General features: G+C 40.6%; 1 protein-coding gene across 1 annotated transcript in view; it reads left to right on the top strand.

Annotated features, from left to right (window-relative positions):
* LRP1B (LDL receptor related protein 1B) overlaps positions 1–20,905 on the top strand; it is a 1,585,724-nt gene that overhangs the window by 1,029,109 nt on the left and 535,710 nt on the right. The window contains exons 30-31 of the mRNA XM_019553609.1: positions 1,132–1,306; positions 1,826–1,920. Of these exons, the coding sequence (XP_019409154.1) occupies positions 1,132–1,306; positions 1,826–1,920 (270 nt within the window). The remainder of the gene's footprint in view (positions 1–1,131; positions 1,307–1,825; positions 1,921–20,905) is intronic.

Raw genomic sequence — 20,905 nt, 5'->3', positions numbered from 1 at the left:
CTGTTGGATTCATTTGTGGGTATGGTTTTAATGCCTGTATTGAAAGCCTGTAGGACTTTTGTCCTCAAAGTCAATAAAGCATATTATAACACCTGCTTGAAGTCATGACAAGAACTAGTTAAAGAAATCTGTATATCTGGAAAGTAAAGAAACTGCTGAATCCTCAGAAGTTATGTTTATATCCGAAGACAAAAAGACAACAGGAAATGATGTTTGCCCTGGAGGATCAGGCTGACTTTTCTGCCCTAGTATTCTTTTGGGAATCAGTTACCCAACTGAGCTGTTCGTTATCATTAGTCTGCTATCTTTGGCTTCTCAATCCCTGGGAGGAAGCAAATCAGAACTTGCAAGTATGAAGGCCAGCACTGTATTTCAGACCCGTGTCAGAGACCAGTTCTGTAGCGCTAGGGAAACTGCATCTACGTGCCGGTGCCATTGGTGCTATTGAGACCTCTGCACTGGAATCAACTTCAAAGCTCCTTTTAATATGATTACATGCTGAATAATAACATTACATCTGGACCTTTTTGTGTCAGGGCCATCAAGATTTGTTTTAGACTGTCATGGAGTCCAATTAATCTAGATGGAGTGTTATGTCAGGATGCCATTTAACAACCTGTATATAAGGTGTTACCTAGCTCACTTCATTAATAACTTTTTTGTAGTTTGTCTGTCTGTCTAAAAGCCATGACTCTAATAAGGAAGGGTGGGTTATTCCACCCCATCTTTGCCAACATACACCTTTCAAATAGCATACTTATTACAAGTATTTTCCACCAAAATAGGGAAATGTATTGTCAGATATGCAGTCCACATTTGGTTGATTTCCTTAGATGGAAATGTTTACTACTGTTTTTACTTCTAAAAGATAGCTGAGGACTTGGTCATGGTTTAGTTCAATTTCACTGTTAATTGTTGCTGCAAGTTTTCTTTTCACCTAACAATAAAATATTAATGATTATTCATGCTTTAACAGAGTCTGATAAATACAAAAGATTACAATTTTGTATAGTTGTTGCTAACACATTAAAGAGTAAATTAAATTTTCCCTAACACAGGAATATTAACTTGGAGAGCAAATCAAATGAGCAACTTAAATTCACTCTTATTTTGATCTTTCACATTTTGCAGATATTCAAAGTATTAGAGGCCTTGCAGTGGACTGGATTTCACGCAATTTGTACTGGATTAGTTCAGAGTTTGATGAAACTCAAATTAATGTGGCCCATTTAGATGGGTCTTTGAAAACCTCAATCATCCATGGAATCGATAAACCCCAGTGTCTTGCTGTTCACCCAGTCAGGGGGTAAAGTATAATTGTTTTTAATTGGAAATGTATCATTAGGATAAGAAAGAATCCTTATATGTGCTATTGTATACAGTGCTCATTTAAATATTTAGGACTACCAAGAAAAATCTAGACTATTTGGGAATTAAAAATTTATGTTCTCACCAGTAATAGTACAAATAGAGCTTATATATCTTGCCTTGGTTATTAATGTTCCTTTTCTAGTGGACAGAACTGCAGGTGTCGCTTTATATATAGCTTTTTGTTTAAATTTGGAGAAAAATTAAAAAATCAGTTATGAAATTATGCATTCTTCTTTTATTTCTGCAGAATTGTAAGAAAACTTTTTAAAATGCATTTTCTTGATTTAAATATTAAATTATTTTTAACAAAACTTACTATGATTTAAGTTGCGCAGCCATACATATTGTAATTTTGTCTTTACTGTTAATATTATTAACATTTTCACTACTGACAGATTTAGAACATTATATATATATGAAGACACATTTTCAATCACTCCTTTCTCTTGTTAAGGAAGCTTTACTGGACTGATGGAAACACAATTAATATGGCAAACATGGATGGCAGCAACAGCAAAATACTCTTTCAGAATCAAAAAGATCCAGTTGGTAAATATTATCTTATGCTTTTTTTTATTATTTAATCATTTCATATTGAAATTGTTTTATTTACTTTATCACTATTCATTTTACCTTTTGAAGACACTTGGGCTCAATCTAGTTCCCAGTGAAAAATCATTAACTATCCATCATCACAATGTAATAGGGTGAAAGAGAAATTTATATTCTGGGAGTCATATATATTGACTCAAGAAAGACCTTTGGAGGTCTGAATATGGTATAGCTCATTCTGCTCAGTGGGTTTGAGGCCATGGCAGCCACTCCTACTTTCCTTTGCAGATGTGTGCAAGAGTTGAAGAACGTCTTTCTGATGTCTGTGAACTGGTTGATTAGGGTTCTGTTTCTCCCTGGACTCACAGGCATCTTTGCTCAGAACCTGGGCTTTGTGCTGAAAAAAGATTTTGGCTCTCATTTTTTTTCAGTTTTTATTGTTGATGGCAAGAGAAAAATAGATGTAAATTACTTTTAAAACTTTCACTCTTGAAAACTTTTTAGAGTTTTAAAGTCCATAATGTGTTTTTCAAAGCTAAATATGTCAATGTTTGGATTCTTTATTAGTTTGATTGTTTTATTAGTGTAAGACAAATTAATGCTAATAATAAGAAAGAATGTCTCTCTAGAATATTAAAATACCGGACAGAAAAGCTCATTTTAATAACTCACGTGTAATTGACAAGGAGGACCCATTTTCAGTGTATTTGAAGCAGCTGTGTAAGTAATTACTGACTCTTTAGACATTTGGGGAACAAGGTAGATATCTTTATTAATTAAGTCTTCGAATCTGTTGTGCAGTGTGACATATTAGGGATGTGGGCATTCCCAACTGACAAGCATCAATTTCTGAGATGTATTCTATTTTGGAGTTGGAAATATACAAGTAGACATTTCTCAGTTAGAGTAATATAGAGAAGAATGTAATATATTCTCATTGTATTATATTATATTAGTACTACAAATGCCTTGGTGGCAGAGATTCATAAATAATAACTTTATGGAGACAGATTTTATTGCCTGTTGGTTCTACCTTAATTACCTGATAAGCCTTGTTAGTCTTTATTGCAATTTCCAAAGGCTCAAACGCCAACACAAATAGAAAAGGGAAAAAGTCCCTGCATGTTCAGCACTTATCTGCTATATTCTTATAATTAGTAGAACAGAAACTTCATACGGCTTTTACTATTTGTTTTGTTTCATGCTTGATAAGAAGCTAAGGAGTGCAATTTGACTATGCAATATCCTTTGATTAGTATTATTTAGAACATTTCTCAAATAAAGTATTTTGCTTTCCCAAAATCATGCGGTGTACTTTGAAATCTAGATATGCTTTAAAATGTCATTGGATTGGCATAAAAGATCTAAAAATAAATAAATAAATAGGGGATTCCCCATTTCTGCACCAGCATAAAAGACCTGATAACTCTGTATATACTATAATAAAAAATATATATCTTCCTTGGGCAATTAATCTCACCATCCTTACTATTAACATGATTATGAATGTAGAATTATTTTTTTCTGACTGGTTTGGTTTGCTATTGCTTGGCTAGGTCTGTATTGTATTTATCACTGCCCTCCCTTCTTTTTGTTTGCTTTTTACTGCTGCTTTGTTTTCTCTGCATGTTCACAATCTAAAAATAAAATATAAGGTAGAAAGGGAAGAGAACCTTCTTGATCATGCCCTTCAAAGTTTTCTCAGCTTAAATTGATCTATTTAGGGAAATTATCTTTATGAAATGGTTTGTAAATATTTTGTGAGAATTTTTACATTTGCATTTTGTAATAAAATAACCTTAATTGGGGTGCATTTTAGGAGCATTCATTTTTAAGATCTAAGAACACAGTGCCATCTGCATAGCAGCAGATAATCATCCTATCGATAGTGCATACTTAAATTATAAGGTCATATTTAAGTCATTTTGGGAAACTTTATTAAAAAGTCTGATCATTATTGCTATAATTAACCTATAATGTTTTTTTTACAACTACAACAGATATTTAACAGATTCATCTAGCATGAATAAATTAAGGTTTTATATGTTGTTCAGAGGCACATAAGATCATATTGGTGATTAAGCTATAATTGGATATGCTGTTAGTGTAAGGCTACCACAGCAGGAAATAAGGTACAAGGAAAGAGGGATTGTAAATAAAAGATAAGTAGAAAAAGTATTTACAATTGTAAATAAAAGATAAGTACAAAAAATTAATTGAAATAATATTGTTAAGGTTGCAGGTGTGTGAATTTGAAAGCTAGTAAATCTGAAATTGAAGATTACTCTCAGATCTGTGTATGAAATTGCCATGCTGGGGGTGCTATCCATGTAGAGGTATAAGTGAGGAAGATTTTTAGCATATTTCCGAAAACACGCTGTTCTACCCTAGAAGCAGAACAGAAATGGTGATTGTCAGGTTTTTATAACTCTGGCAGGATATAAAGGGATGTTCCTGAGCCCAGCGATAGGCACTTGGGGATTATCCCCCAGGAAACACTGATGTCTTCTTGTGAAAATGGAGGTGTTAGTTCTCTTCCAAACGAGGCCATATTTTTAAGAGGGGAAGTATTGAATAATCTTAACACGAACTGCCAGTAAAAAATAAAAATAAAAAGTCACACTTCTAGGTGACGTTGATAAGGAAATCACACAATAGGTGGGAAGAAAGGAATCGGGAGTAGCTCATAAAAAAGCACAATATATAAATACCAAAGGTAAAATAAAGCATTGGCAAGTTTCTTACGATGTTATAAGTACTGCAATTAACTATGTACTTGTAATTGAAATGGGCTTTAATTAGTATGGGAAAAATTCTATGTCTCAAAAGTGTGAGACAAGTAAAAGTGCTCTTTGGGAAGGTAAAAGTGTTAGGTTTCATGTGTACCGGCTAGGACAATTTAAGAGGAGGTCAGTGGAGCAGAATAACAGCTTATTTGGGAGATGAGATTTGCCAAACATACAAATAATACAGAAGGAGGGCCAGGCAGTACCTTAGGGCATAGTTACATGGTATTTTTGGGTGGCTTCTGGAGCTCACCCCCTATACTGGCTGCATGTTAACACCCTTATGTGTTTTAAAGCACTTGTTATTTGGCTTAAAGTTACGACACTTCAGGGTAGGATTATCTCTAATCCACCTAGTTTTGCTGTTGTTCCATTAAGATGTGGACACTACCTACACCTATTTTGTCCAAGTTGAAGTCGGCCAATATCCCAAGATGTATTGGCTCCTCCTGAGTGAGGCTGAGTGGAGATGCCAGGGCATAGCAGGGCCAGGCAAAGAGCCTCAACCCTTGTGGATGTTGGGAAAAGCAAGTGCCACAGCCCCAGAAGTCCTAGTGGCCATGATACCTCCGACTGCCCTGACCTATTTGATGGTCCCATTGGTGGCAGCAGAGAAATAAAAGGATTTGGCCCCTCAGAGCTCAAACAGTAGTCTGGGTGGCAGCAGAAGACACAGCTGCTGGGTGCTCTGAGGTTGTAGTGCTTGTTCTTCCCAGCGGAAGCAATGAGACTGGTTTTGCTCCTAATTTATTTACTGACTTTGCCTAGATTGCAATCAAGGAAAGAATGCAGACATACCAATACATTCAAAGTGCCAGACCATTAACACCCAGAGCAAACTTTTTTCATTCTTCCAACTATAACAATGCTGCTTCCTCCTCTTCCTCAATAGACTAAAAAGGAACCACACAAAATGTGAAGACATTGTCACAAAGAAAGCACAGACTTTGCACTGAGAAACATTTTACATAGACTCCTAGTCTTTACCCTGCTGTCACTAAGCCTCTAGCAGCAAGTCACAGCTGTGCAGATGAAGGACAGTCAGAGATGAATTTTCACCTTAAGGTTTGACTTCTCCACTAGGTGAAATTAACATTTATGTGGCTTACAAAGTCCTAATAGACTTGCTCATTAAGAGAGTCATGAGCTTTCATAGTCTGCAGCCTACTTCATCAGATGCTATGAGAATACATCTGGAGAAACAGGTGGAACTAGCCAGAAGATTTCAATTTCTTTGTTTTTTTTAAATACTATTTTAACTCATCTTTCTGGCATAATGAATGTCATTATTTTGTTTCACTCTCAAGTTGCTCCACTGTAGTTACTACTTCAACCATTTTACTAAGGACTAAGACAAAAATAGTCATCGTAATATTATCTTCTGATCCCTACCGGACGCTGCTACAAGAAGCACATAATAATAATAATAGTAATAATAATAATAACTTTTACATCAATTTTAAGGTGTAATTTGACTGCAAACTCTAAAGACAATGCTTTGTAACAAAATTTCTGGAATATCTGATTTATCCAGCTATTATAACAACTCAACGGAACCCAGAATTACAAAGCAGCACAGAAATATTTTTTTAGTCTTATGTGTTACTACTTTATCTAATTTTACCTGTATAGCAGATTGATTGGGTTTATTTTTATTTTGGTTTAAAAGAGAGAGTGAGAGAGCAAGAGAGAGCGCACACAGTAATTGACTCTGGAGTATATTTGGCAGCTGTGTTGGTCTGAGGGAAAAAAATGCAAAAATCTAGAACCCTTGGTTCAGAGATGATACCTTTTAATTAGACCAGCTAAGAAATTGAAAACATGTTGTGCAATTTGGTCTAATAAAAGGTTGGTCTAATAAAAGGTATCATCTCTGAACCAGGAGTTCTAGATTTTTTTCAGTAATTGACTAGCTTACATTACTTGTTCGTCACATTTAATCCATATGTGCAACATACTTGAAATAGAAGTGCATCATAATCTTATCAAAATACCCAACTTGCATTTTATGAGTTTGTGCTGCTACTGAGTGAATAATTGAAACCTTCCGGCAGTTTCAGATGAATAACTTTGTTTCTTTTAAATAGAAATCAGTATTCCAGGCAATCTATCGTAAAACTAAACATTCCCAATTAAGATTTATTGCTCAGTTTCTGTGGTACTAAGTGCTCAGAGCAGTTTACATAACGTTTGGATTTCAATTGACTAATTAAAGCTATTTTCATTTTTAAAATACTTTTTCCTGGTGTGCCGTTTTATCTCCAAGGCTATAAAATATAAGTGTTATCTATCAGTTCATTACCCAATAGTGATTTTTCTGTTCCAGGTTTCCCACCTTTTTTGAATATTCTATTTTTGTTTTCAGTCAATTATCATCTGTTGAACTATAAAAAAAATTAAAAATGCTAATATGGCAGAATATTAAAAAAAAGTAATGAAACCATATAAAATGAGATTCAATGTGAGAATTTTAGTTTCAACAAAAAACTTAAATTTTTTGAGTAAGTGTTGTAGGGTTCAATTTGCATGGCATTTCAGAATAGTGAAAGATTGAAAAGAAATAAAATTTGTCATTCTCTAAAATGCTTTCATCTGGACAGAGTGATAATTAAGTTGTTGAAATGCACAGTTGATTTTCTCACATTATGTTTTAATACTAGATAATAAATGTTTACTGGTGTTTCCTAGCTATTTGGTCTCCTGAATGATCTTGGATAATACAGCTGCTACAACATTTGCAAACAATTTCCTCAATTGGGATTATGGATACATAATGAAATTCAGAATATTTTTTGTTTCCAAAGAAGAAAAACTTTATTTCAGATATCTTGTAATACATCTCACATTAAATTGTTCCCCCCCCCCTAAATTTAGAAACTCAAACATTTCCGCTGTGGATAGAATTTATGCAGAGGGGGGAAAAATCACCCCTGACAAAATCACTTTGATCTCCCTGGATATTCTAACACTGGCCTCAGAGTTAGCTATTTTTAAAAAAAAGAAAACATTAAAAACCAACTTGAAAATGAAATAGTGAACTAGCTTGTATCATTCTTATGTCCCTCAATAGGATAACTGCTTTGTTTATTCTTTTTAATCTCTTCAACCTACCTTCCCTCTCTCGGCAGTGCTACATTTTTATCCCCCCCTGTCCGTATCCTTTAAATTTAACTAACTTTATTTCTTTTTCTTTAGTCCTCCTGCTCTCTCTGGTTGCCTATACATGTGCTCCAATGTGTTCTAATTAGAATACTCTAGCATTGCCTCAGCCTTACATGTACACATCAACCCTTCTGGCATCCATTAAAATGGAAAGAATCATTAAAAGAAAAGGCTAACGTCTGGACTGGCAGACAGGAAAAATATTATAGATGATACAAATCCTCTCTGAAAAAAAAAATAGACAGTGCAAGACCAGCACCTGCAAATGACCACAAATCTAAGTACCATTTGACCTATTAAATCTCTTTCTTAATCCGTTTAAAATTCCTGGGCAGCCCCTATGTTTTTAATGGAAGCAGTCGCAAACCCTGTCTAGAACACAAGAAGCTAGGACTTTAGGGGCTCACCTGAATCTAAAAATTTTAATAATGAATTAAGCGTTATTGTTCAACAAAGTGGCATTATTAATCATCATATTTTACATGGCACCAAATATGTACCTATAGTTTGCCTGCAAAATCACTATATGGGTGGGTGCAGAGAGCATTACCATCCTTCCTTAATATTTATTAATTATTTTAGTGGTGTAGTGGATTGTAAGTGATATTTGAAAACTGATAGGCTTCTATCACCATACTGCAACACTTTTTTACTTCTAGAAGTCCTGTGGCCCATGTAACATTTGTGGACATTTAATCCCAATTTAATATTAAATTAATTGGTTACATAACTGTATTCCCCTTCAGAAGCCTCCTTCCCTATCTGGGTCTGACTCCCAGGAGACCTACATTCCATTTAATTGTTTTTTTATGTCCAACAATTTGTATTTCAAGGTTATTTTAAGTTAGTATACAGGATGGGACATTTGTGACAAATACAGGTAGATTTTTTTCAGTTCTAGTTCTTACAGTATAATCCTGTGATCTGTATTGAATAATGTAGGTATAATTCTGCCACAAAGTATAAGGACTTTCCTTATATTAGAAGCCTTTATAGTTCATCATGCCAAATTTGGCCTAGACATGATTTGAAAGTCAATTTCAGAGAGTGAATCTTAGATAAGATGTGCTACAAAGTTTGCAAGTAATTTTCTCACTGGATTTCCTCAACTGGGATCATGTATACCAGAAATCCAGAATATTTTGTTTTCAAATCAGAAATCATATAATAGAAATTAAGAACTGGAAGGGAGCTCAAATGATCATCAAGTCCAACCTGCCTACTCTGGGTAGGAATACTGCTGAGATCAAATTATCCCAGGAAGATGTCTGTTCAGTCTCCTCTTGAAGACTTCCAAGGTTGGGGACTGCATGCCTTCCTTGGGAAGTGTATTCCAAATTCTGGTCACCCTTACCATAAATAAGTTCTTCCTTACATCCAACCTAAAACCATCCTCCAACAGTTTATGGCCATTGCTCCTTGTCCTCCCCTAGGGCGCCTTAGTGAACAGTTTTTTCCCAGCTCCTGATATTCACCCTTTCCATACTTATAGATGGCCACTAAGTTCCCCCCTGCCTCCCTCCCCCCCTCCTCAGTCTTCTCTTCCCCAGGCTGAACAGTCCCAGATCCCTTAATCTTTCCTCAAAAGTTTTGTCATCCAGGCCCTTAATCATTCTTGTGGCCCTTCTCTGGACCCTTTCAAGAGTCTTTATGTCATTTTTGAAATGCGGTGCCCAAAACTGGACACAGTACTCCTGAAAGCTTGTATTACATCTTTTGTAAAATAAGGTTTTGTAGGCCACATCTGTTCTCTAATGAAGTAAGGTAACATTTAACTGCCAAGTGGGAAGTTTGGATGTGGAAAAGTTGCTTCAGGAGCCTAAGGAAAGAATGGGTGATAGCTATATCTTCTTTCACTAAAAGTTTCAGCCTTTGGCCTTGAGAGTTCCTTCCATCATTTATGCTCCATTTTCCTAAAACTTAAATGAGAGTATTAGGATGTTATATTGCATATATAATGCACTGTTTCATTTGTAATGTCTTAATGTATTCTACTCTCTTGAGAATGCAATATTAATTAAATGTGTATACAGTTTGGTATGCTGGGATCAGGAGTGGAGATGCCTACAGCTGCCCTGTGGTCAACTGTGGTGCTTTTGCACCAAGTGGTGAAGGAACAAGTAATAGCTACCTTGAGATGAAAGGAGACATGTAAACTTAAATTGGTGTAATTTACAGAGCTAGAACTTTACTCCTGATTTTACCAGAATAATTTTCCACTGGATTGGGCAAATTTACCCTAGTTTAAGGCTTTGGGTTATCTATCTCCTACTTTATATGCTAGTGTAATGCTGATTGTGTCTTTATCATGCCTTTAACAGAATGTGTACCATTAATGTATTACTTATATCAAGTCCACAGTATACAAGTATTAGGATTAGGATTAAGATAAGAGTCAAGGAAGTTTTAGTATGTTCCTTGCTACATTAATTCTTTATCCTCTCCTCTCCTGCAACCAACTAACAAAAAAAATAAAATAAACAGCCAAATTTGAGAGGTTCTTAGGACTATCTGATTCTGTCAAATGTTATGCCTACCTTCCTAAAACTTCTTATTGAAAAATGATAATAAAAATTGTAGAGTTTTTTTAGGGACTATGCAGCTGATAACAAAAACTACATATTTGATCCCATTTTTACACCCAGCTCTTGAAATACTATATTCTATACCTTAAACTAGTAATTTTCAACCATGAGGTGCCACATAATGTTAGCACTGTTAGATGTACAAACATGGTTCACAAAATAAACCTAGAACTTTCATATAGGAATCCACAAAATTAAAAACATTCTGCCCTGTTGTGATCTGTCTGAATTCTTTGCAACAGAAAAAATGCTCTATTATTTTTTCCATAGACAAAAATAAATAAAAACTAAGAATTAGTATATTCTGAGGGGTGCCTTGAGTGTAAGAAGGGGTCCTTGAGTGTAAAAGTTTGAGAACCACAGTCTTACACCATTTATACAGCATGTGCAATCATAGCCTTTAAACTTACAAAGCATTGCAATCAAACTGCTCTACATGGGCTAACATCAGGTTGTGTGTAGAATAGTGTACCATTGATTATAACTGATAAAAATATTGAAGGTAGTTTTATATGTAGAATATTAATCCATACAAACTTGCATTTGATGGAGAACCACTAGAGTATCTTGTGCATTTTGACTTGTACTTTTACCCAGAAAAAAGATCTCCTATTGCTTTCTGTTCATTTGTTTACGCTAGCAGCATGTCCTAGCATAGACCCTCCTGAGCATGCCTCACTTACCCACTCCAAGCAGCACGTTCCAAATTCAGAAATGTGGCAGTGATGCCACTGTGGGGTCATCCCTCTTGAAATTGCTCTTAAGACCTTGTTTTTCAACATGAGTAGTAAAAGCATTTCTTCAGATTTGGAACACAAGATTTGTTTTGGTAGGCAAGGTGTTCTGAGACATGCTTCCACTATAGTACAAACTTGTTGTTTCCCTTACCGTATTTATCAGTTAACTTACTTGCTTAAAAACTCTGCTTTTATAATTTAGACTCTGTGTAAAAAACGTGGTGTATGTTTCTAAATTAGAACTAGAGCAAAATCTGATTAATATGCACATTTACATACATTTCCTTTATATTCTAAATATGTGTGTGTGTGCGTGTGTGCACGCGCACATTCTAATATTATAAAAGCCTTAGTTTGTGTATCTGTCTATCCATAACGTTTTATTCTAACTTTGATTGGCTGTCTTGGCAGCCAGTCAGAGTGCCCTACAAAGACAGAGACACAGCAGAGCACCACCATGATAGTGGGGACTGAGGGGCCAGAGGGGAAGAGGGGCAACGGGTGAGGCCAGCTCCCCTTCCCTGTTCCTTGGAGGAATAGGGGGACAACACAGACTGGAGAGGGGACAGAGCAGGGGGGTCCTTGGATCCAGGGGTGGTGCCCCCACTCCCCAACAACAGCCGGCAGGGAGGGGAAGCAGCAGGGGAGGAAGGGATGGGGGTGGGCAGTGACTGCACCCCAGTGCAGCTGCCACCACCACCACTGTTGCAGTCATAGACCCCCACCTGGAGTGGCAGGGGGAGTTGGGGAGCGGCCCCAGCCCAAAGCGGCGAGCGGGGAGGGTGGGGAAGGCCCAGGCCCCGGCCCCAGCCCAAAGTGGTGGAGAGAGGGGGAAATGGCCCATGTCCCAGCCTCAGCCACAGCCTGAAGCAGAGTGTGTGTGTGTGTATATAATATATATGTGTGTGTGTGCGCGTGTGTGTGCGCATGTATATGTATATCCATATATGTATATGTGGGTATATTTATATATGTGCATATGTATATAAATATATGTATGTGTATACATATATAAAGATGTCGACTCAGATATTTATTTCTAGCTCTGTTTTAGGTGGTTTCACAGCAAGTGGGGATAACTACTTAATTCAGGGCTTAGAGACCCAGGGTGAATTACAGTACCTCGTGGTAGCTGGCAGTTGTCCTTAAAATGGGGAAATCTGAAGTGCTGTGAAATCTAACCTTACCTTTGTCACCCCAAGCACTGAGGGCTTGTCTATATAGCAAGCCAGTTACATCAGTGAACAAAATATCTGTTGTAATACAAAGCAATTTCTTAGTATGATGCAACTGTCAAGTTACCATGCCAGTTTATTCTCCTTGGAATAAAATCCATTGTAAAAGTCATGCGGTATGTTTCTTTTTTCAAGTACATTGGGAGCAAGAAGAGGGCACTAGGCAATGTAGGGCCCCTGTAAGATGCAAACGGTAATCTTGTGGATACACCAGAGAAGAAAGCTGATATTTTTAACAGTTTCTTTGCCTCTGTTTTCTTGAACAGGGACCAGGATATCCCACCTATCAGAGGTAAGGGCAATCTTGGGGATAGCTCTGTCAGGCCTTCAGTCAGTGCAGATGTAGTTAGGGATTTTCTGGAAGGGCTAGACATTTTTAAATCTGCAGGTCCAGATGCCCTCCACCCAAGAGTGTTGAGGGAGCTGGCAGGGGTCACCACGGAGCCCTTGGCCCGACTGTATGAGCATCCGTGATCATCTGGCCAGGTGCCGGGGGATTGGAAACTGGTTAATGTGGTCCTAATTTTTAAGAAAGGGAGGAGGGAGGACCCAGGTAACAATAGGCCTGTAAGCCTCACTTTGATTCTCTCCAAGATCTTCCTGAGAACCATCAAGGAGCACATCTGTGAGGGGCCAACAGGGGAGATCATGCTCAGGGGCAATCAGCACAAGTTCATCAAAGGCAGGTCCTGCCTGTTCAACCTGATTGCCTTTTAAAACCAAGTAACTAAATCCTTGGATGATGGTGTGGCTGTGGATGTAGTCTTTCAAGACTTTAAGAAGGTCACACACTGTCTCTCACCCCATCCTCATCAATAAATTAAGTGACTGTGGCATTGATGCCTACACAGTTGAATGGGTAAAAAATTGGCTGATGGGGCACAATCAGAGAGTAGTGGTGGACAGGTTGTACTCAACCTGGTTAGTTGTGAGCAGTGGGGTACCCCAGGGATCAGTCCTCAGGCCCGCACTGTTTAACATCTTCATCAGCGACTTGGATGAGGGGGTGGAAAGCATGCTATCCAAGTTTGCTGATGACACTGAGATGTGGGGCAACGTGGACATACTTGAAGGGAGAGAAAGGCTGCAAACAGATTTAGACAGACTACAAAAGTGGGCAGATGAGAATAGGATGGGGTTCAATGTAGACAAATGCAGGGCGCTGCACCTTGGGATAAGGAATCCACAGCATACATACAGGCTGGGGAGTTCCCTCCTTGAAAGCACACAGGCGGAAAGAGATCTTGGAGTCATTATTGACTCCAAGATGAACATGAGTCGCCAATGCCAGACCGCAGCCAGAAAGGCCAGCCATACCTTGTCTTGCATCCAAAGGTGCATCTTAGGCTAGCCCAGAGAGGTGATACTCCCCTTCTGTGCGACACTGGTCAGGCCACAGTGGAAGTACTGCATCCAGTACTGGGCGCCACACTTCAAAAGGGATGTGGCCAGCCTGGAGAGGGTTCAGAGGAGGGCCACCTGCTCGGTGAGAGGGCAACAGGACAGACCCTATGAGGAGAGACTGAGGGACCTGTACCTGTTCAGCTCCAGCAAGAGGAGGCTGAGAGGGGACCTGGTGGCTGTCTACAAACTCATCAAGGGAGGTCAACAGCAAATAGGTAGAGCCTTTTTCTCCCCAGCACCACCTGGGGTGACAAGGAGCAGTTGTAATAAGCTGATGGAGAATAGGTTTAGCTTAGAGATCAGAAGGAAATATTTTACAGTTAGGGTGGCCAAAATCTGGAACTAACTCCCCAGGAAAGTGGCCCTAGCCCCTACCTTGGGCAAATTCAAGAGGAGGTTGGATAATCAACTGTCTGGGGTCTTGTGAACCCACAGCATTCATTCCTGCCTGTGGCAGGGGGTCAGGCTAGACAATCTGTTCAGGTCCCTCCTGACCCTAGCTACTATGAAGCTAAGTATCTCTGTGCACCAAAGTATTTTGGTAGTTTTCCAGTGAATTTAGCTTATACCTACCTTGTGCTATTTGCTGCTCTCAGGTCACAATGGTTGGATGTTTAAATGTTGGCTTGCAGTTAGGTTCTGTCCATTTGACAGCTTGCATGCTCCTGGGCTCACCATGCCTATGAAGCTGTCATGATTTTTTATAATTCGTACCTGGAATTTTGTTTAGTCCTGTGGCCTGATACTTTGTGGTGGTTTCCAACTGAAGATAGGCTGAAGTAGTGGATCTTCCTTGCCCTATAGAGAAAGGCAAAATACAAGATGGCCGAGGTTGATGCATTTCCTGTTATGAAAAATCATTGCTATTCCGTGCAGCATTATGCACATTCTATTCTTTTTTTTTTCTGGATATATGCACCACCATCTTATGCAGATACGAGCCAGTAAAATTTGAGTTTTATTCACCTCCTTCTGAGTTTCAGCTGGTCTCCATATGCACAAAAGTGAGACTTCATTTAGCAAGAATGTAACAGTCTGCCTGCTAGACACAACTCCCTGCCTCCTTGTTTCTTAGTTCTTTACCTGGTCTTCTGAGCTGAAGCCCAACCACCATATGCTCAAATCCATTATTCTGCTACAATTTCTTTATTTGCTAGCTATCCATCTTGTGCCTAAATAAAGGTCTCTATGGGTGTTTTTACATGTTTTCCCCATGTGGCACCTGGCACATTTAGTTAGCGAGCCATGCTCATTAAAAGTTCCTGCATGTCACGTGAATCAGTGGTGCAGTATGTCCCCATGCTGAGAAAATGGTGACAAGGTGCTTTGAACTAACGCACATAAAACATGTTTTATTTCAAAGCACACCACCGCCATTTTCTCAGCACAGACATGCACTGTGCCACTGGTGCATGTGACATGTAAGGCTACCAGAACGCACCAATTTATGTGCTCCAGCAGACTCAATTAATGCTCTAGCTTTCCAGTGTGTTGGAGCAGGCACCCCACGTGTGTAAGTGCCTTATGTTACCTATTCATGATTTTGCCGGTTCACATGGCAAATGATCTACATTTACAAAAACATACCACAACACAGAAGAGTACTAAGAAGTTGCATATTCTTTAGTCCAATTGGCAAACAAATAGTGCATTTTGATTAAGCAAATGATTGATTCAGTTCATCAGTTCAAGTTTGTCATGAGAACTAATCTTGACAAGCCTTTAGTAATATATATGCACATCTTAGAAAGGTTTTTTTTTTCCCAGCAAAAATATTGGGAGGACATTTCATCACTACAAATGTAATAAAAAATTGCATTTCTGCAATAGGAAAGCTCTAGGTAGTTTTCAGGTTCAAAAACACTTTGTCAGGCTAAGGAAGTATCAGCAGTTGGTGTGTGCTCTTCCTGGATGGAATGAAAAGTAAAGAAGTCATAGGCTGGGCTGGTATGCATACAAGAAAGGCAGTCAGTAAAGATGTAGATTGAGGAGTCACTAGATAAGAGACAGTCTGGAAGGGGCGGGGAGAGAGAAGAGGGGTGAATAGTGGAGAAGTACCTGGGGAGTCAGATGTCAAGCAGGTTATAATGTGTCATAAATCCAATGTCAATATTTAGTCCATGATTTTTAGTAAGCAGAAGGTTGATGAAGTGGAGTTCATAGGGTCATCTCTGGGAAGTGTTCTGTAAGTTTCCTTTTAGGATCAGGACTGAGAGATTAAAGAGAAAGTGAGAAAGGTCCCCCCACAGGTAATTAATTGGGTATTCCTGTCTTTGACAGATTTCCGGTGTGCTTTTATTCTGGTGCACAGTTGTTGTTTGGTCTTTCCTATTGTCACGGAGTGGGGCCTAGGAGCGGCCGTGATCTCACTAGCGCCCCCTGCCGTGCCAATTAGGCGATCCAGCACCCTCTTACTTGCCCGCCACGTCTTGTTGGTATATGGTTCTAGAAGGGAGGCTGGCTCTTGTCGCCCTGGACACCGTGCTATGCTTATACTATCCCCTGTTCCGTATGGAGTGACCTGGTGCACCCCAGCCTTATGGGGTATGCGTGCCTCCAACCTCCCCTTTAGCGCGCCCCAAGCCTAGCAGCTCTTCTGGACGTTATCAGGTCCTTTTCTTTTCTGTGCCCTGCCCGGCACCCCGGGCTTGTCACACAACCAGCGCCCCTTCTCTGGCGCCCCTGGGCTTGTCACGCAACCAGCGCCCCTTCTCTGGCACCCCTGGGCTTGTCACGCAACCAGCGCCCCTCTATCCGTTAGCCTTCTCGGGCTTACTAACAGTACTCTTCCCAGTTGGGCTCAGGTGGCCAGAGCCTTACCTGGACCCTTTGACCCTTCGGAGTCCCCACCACTGTGGAGCCCTCTGGGACCCTTTCCAGTCTGCACCCCTACTGCGGTTTCTATCAATAATAAGTGCCCGCTCCTGGGGCTTCTCTCAGTACACATGCCTGCTCCTGGGGCTTCTCTCGTACAGACTGCGTCTTATCGGGCCAGTCTCTTCATGCTTAAGCACTCCTAGCCCTCACCGGGCTTCTCAATAAGCTTATTCCCCTTTCGGGGCTTCTCAAGTCCTCCTCACGGTTGGGGCTCAGGTGGCCGTAGCCGTGCCTGGCCCCCTAGACCACCATCAGGGTCTTTCACACTACTTAGGCTTCTCCACTTATCGCCCCACAGGGCTGGGGTCAACACCCCTCGACACCGCGCCACACCAGCGTGAACAGTTATGCCTATCTGGCAGTGCTCACTGTACCCCACAGGGCACCAGGAACCTTCAGATTACTGGGGAGCTCCCATGAGGCCTCCTCGCACCGCTACAGCCTCACCCAGTCCTCCAGTATGTAGCAATAACAAACAAGAAACGTAAAGCCGTGAGCCAACTGGCTATAACCGAAGATAAGCCTCCTGGCTAGAACTTAAGTGCCGTGCCCTTATGGCCACTATGTCCCACTTTTAAGCTTCCCAGTCAGGGTTCTCTCCCCCTTCCCATGATGCAACTGCCTGGGTGACCAGGCTGCATCCCTCACCTCTGCTCTGCTTGGCTCAACTGCAGAGCTCTTGCATCTTCAGTTGTCAGCAGGGAACTGCTAGCTAGGCTTTGGCCTGGGCTGTTTATAAAGGCCCGGCCCTGCCCCCTTCTGGTCACCTGACCAGCACGGTTACCCCAGCAACCATCACCTGAGCTGCCCTTATTCCTTATTCCTGCCTAGGAACAGGGCACCTCCGTGCCCCTGTGCCACCTATGTATTTTCCACAAGGGCATTTGGTGCATTGGATGAGATATATTACATTTCTGGAGGTGCAACTTCAAGATCCAGGAATGCTGATGGCTCTGTTGTGGGGTGTAGTGATTGTGGGGGTGGTGGCGATGTGTTGGTAAGTTTTGCATTTCTTGTCGTGGCATGCTCTGGATCTATTTGGTGTGTTCTGGGTCTGAGGAAGTTTGCTTCTGGTGATGAGGTTGGCGAGGTTCAGTGCTTGTTTGAAAGCTAGGACGGGTGGCCCTGGGAAGATCTCTTTAACAATAGGGTCTCTTTTTAGTATGGGTTGCAATTGTTTGAGGATTTTCTGTATGGGTTCAAGGTGGGGTGATATGTCATAACCAGTGGCGTGCGATTTGTGGGGGGGGGTTCTTCTGTACTGCAGCAGTTCTTCATGTGGTAACTGGCTCTTTCAAACATGTGATCTATCTCTCTGGAGGAGTGTCCTTGTTGAGTGAAAGCCTTTTTAAGATATCAGATTCACCCAGAGAACCTTGTCTGCCTATGTCCTTAGACCAACATGGCTACAACCTACACCCCTGTAACATGGCTTAGCATAAGCATTCATAAGCAAAATTTGCCTGCCTAAGCATCTTGCAATATTACTATTAATATATCATTCTGCCTTGTGGTTAGCAGCTTTGCTAGGCCACAGGTCATACCTTTATTCAGCTGCAAATCCAGTGCTCCCCAAGATCCAAATATTGTCACCCTAACACTGCCCTTCCCTGATGAATTTATAGGCACTTGTCTTTGTTGAACTGCATCCTATTTCATTCTGCCCATTTTCCCAACCTGTCCAGATCCACTTGGATCCATTCCCTACCCTCTAGTGTGTGAACTTTGCCCCATAAGTTGGTGTCATCTGTGAACTTGGACAGGGTGCTCTCTATGACCTCCTCTAAGTCACTGATGAAGACATTGAATAATGCCAGTCCAAGGACCGAGCCTTGTGGGACTCCACTGCCCACATCTTTCCACGTCAATATTGACCCATCCACCACCACTCTCTGGGTGTGACCCCCTAAGCCAATTTGCCACCCACCTGACCATGTAATCATCTACATCACAGCTTTTCAATTTATTTATGATAACAGAATGTGATACCATATCAGAGGCCTTCTTAAAGCCTAGGTAGATGACACCTACCTTGACTCCTGTGTCTAAGCACATTATCATAAGCATTCAAACTTAAGGTTTGAATTTCATCAGTTATTTAGTTGCACGGTCATTTTCATGTGATTCTTCTGCACTTCTTCTGAGACAACTGTGTGGGTTCTTTTGTTTTTTCACCACCATGAATAATCTGGTGCTATCTTCAAACTTGGTCACCTTTCCTCCTTTCCAAATAATTTCTGAATATATTAAACAACACACATCCCAGCAAAGACCCTTGGGGAACCCCACTGTTATCTTCCCTCCATTCTAAGATAATGTATACCTACTTTTTGTTCCTGTCCTTTAGCCAGTTACAGAAGTGGACCTTGCATGTAATAACATGACAGCTCAATTTTATTAAGAGCCTTTGGTATGGAATTTGGTTAGAAGGTTTTTCGAAGTGTAGATGTATTGCATCAACTGGATCCACATGCTTGTTGGTATTCTCAAAAGAAACTCTGCTAAACCAGTGAAGCTTGAATGTCTTTCATAAAGGCTTGTTTATTTTTGACCAGCAAATGCAGTTCAACCATGTGAAAGACAGCCATATTACTTATTCATTTCTACCAATCTGCACAGAAGTTAGGCTCACCAGTCTGTAGTTCCGTTTTATTTTTTACCTGCAAGTCAAAATGTTTCTATACATCCTCCATTGTTTTTAAAATTCATAAAGGACTATAAAGTATATGTAACAAATCTTATATATAGGCTGCTTGCAGATGTTAAAAAATAAAACAATACAAAGCAAAATTGTGTTTTACCTAAACTTAGTGTGTTCCCACACCGAGCCCAGCATGTGGCCAGAAGAGGCAGCTGGACCCAGCTAACTTGACATCTGGAAAGATAGGGCTCTTTAGTGTGTGTGGGGATTGGTGCTTTTATCTAATAGCTGGTTGAATCAGCTGTAGCTAAAAACTTCAGAAGCCCAGATGAAGTACCTAATCTATACAGATGTTGCAGAGCAGGGCTGAAGTTACTCACTACTTCTTCCAGGTAAAGCATGTTGTGTTTTTGTTTGTTTGTTTATCATTTGCAAAAAAACACTAGAAAACCAGCACCTCTAGGCTTAGAGGATGCAGTAGTGGAATTCCCCAACAGTGAACACACTAAGATCCATGATTTTAGAAATTCATAAAGGTTCATACAGTCTGAAAAATGAGCCCCATATGGTGAAAATGCAGTCCCCCTCAAAGTATTTCCTCATGCAGAAAGAACCTATGTTACTACTGATGATGGAAATCATATACACCATTCTGTGTATTAGAAAAAAGTATAAGAGCTAATGGGCAACTAGTATGAATCCCTCCTAATAAAGTAATAGCTCCATCCTATTTAAAATTAAGGCATACAAAGCATGCAAAGCAAATATGGCATGGGACAAACACCCTACAAAAACCACTTGACCGTAGACGTGTACTAGGCTTGTGCGAAGTGGCTAGTATTGGTTTCAGATTCGGCTGATTTGGGGGACAGTGATTCGATTCAGTGATTCGAATTACTGTCCCAAATCGATTCGGCCAAAACTAATTTGGAGATTTGGCTGCTGCTATATCTCCAAATCAGCCCCATAACACACCTGCTCTCCCATCCCAGTGATGGCTGCCCTACCCACCTGAGCTTCCTGCACTTTGAAAAAAAAAAGCCCTGACTTGGTGGCTACTGGGCAGGGGGGATGATCCCTGCTTCCCTCACTACCACACACTGTGTGGGGGGCTCTGCATGAGCCCCCTGACCACTCGACTGTCCCAGCTCCCCCGATGGCTGCCCCACACACCGGGGCTTGGTTTTTTTAAAGAACCCCCCTGAGAAACCCAACCACACTCACTGTTCCTGCTGGCAGGGGGTGATACCCACCGCACTCTGCTGTCCCACACCACATGAGGGGGTTCTGAATGAGCTTCCCAAATCCCAGAGGCTGCTGTAGGAGCCGGTGAGTCCTGGGGCTTTTCTTGGTTTTTATTTCTTAAAGGGCCAAAACTGGCCCAGGCGGGGCACCCGTGGATGAGGGCTGGGGGAGAGAGGAGGGGTCAGGGGCCTCATGCAGACCTCCCCCCATGCAGCATAGGGCAATGGGAGGCAGTGGAGATTGCCCCCCCTGCCTGGCAGTACCTAGTGAGTGGGGGCTTTTTTTTTTAAAGCACTGGGAGCTGTGGCAG

Source organism: Crocodylus porosus, unplaced genomic scaffold, assembly GCF_001723895.1.
Source record: "Crocodylus porosus isolate Cpor-Errol unplaced genomic scaffold, CroPor_comp1, whole genome shotgun sequence".
In the NCBI taxonomy this organism is placed as follows: domain Eukaryota; kingdom Metazoa; phylum Chordata; order Crocodylia; family Crocodylidae; genus Crocodylus; species Crocodylus porosus.
This window is presented reverse-complemented; position numbering and strand designations above follow the sequence as displayed.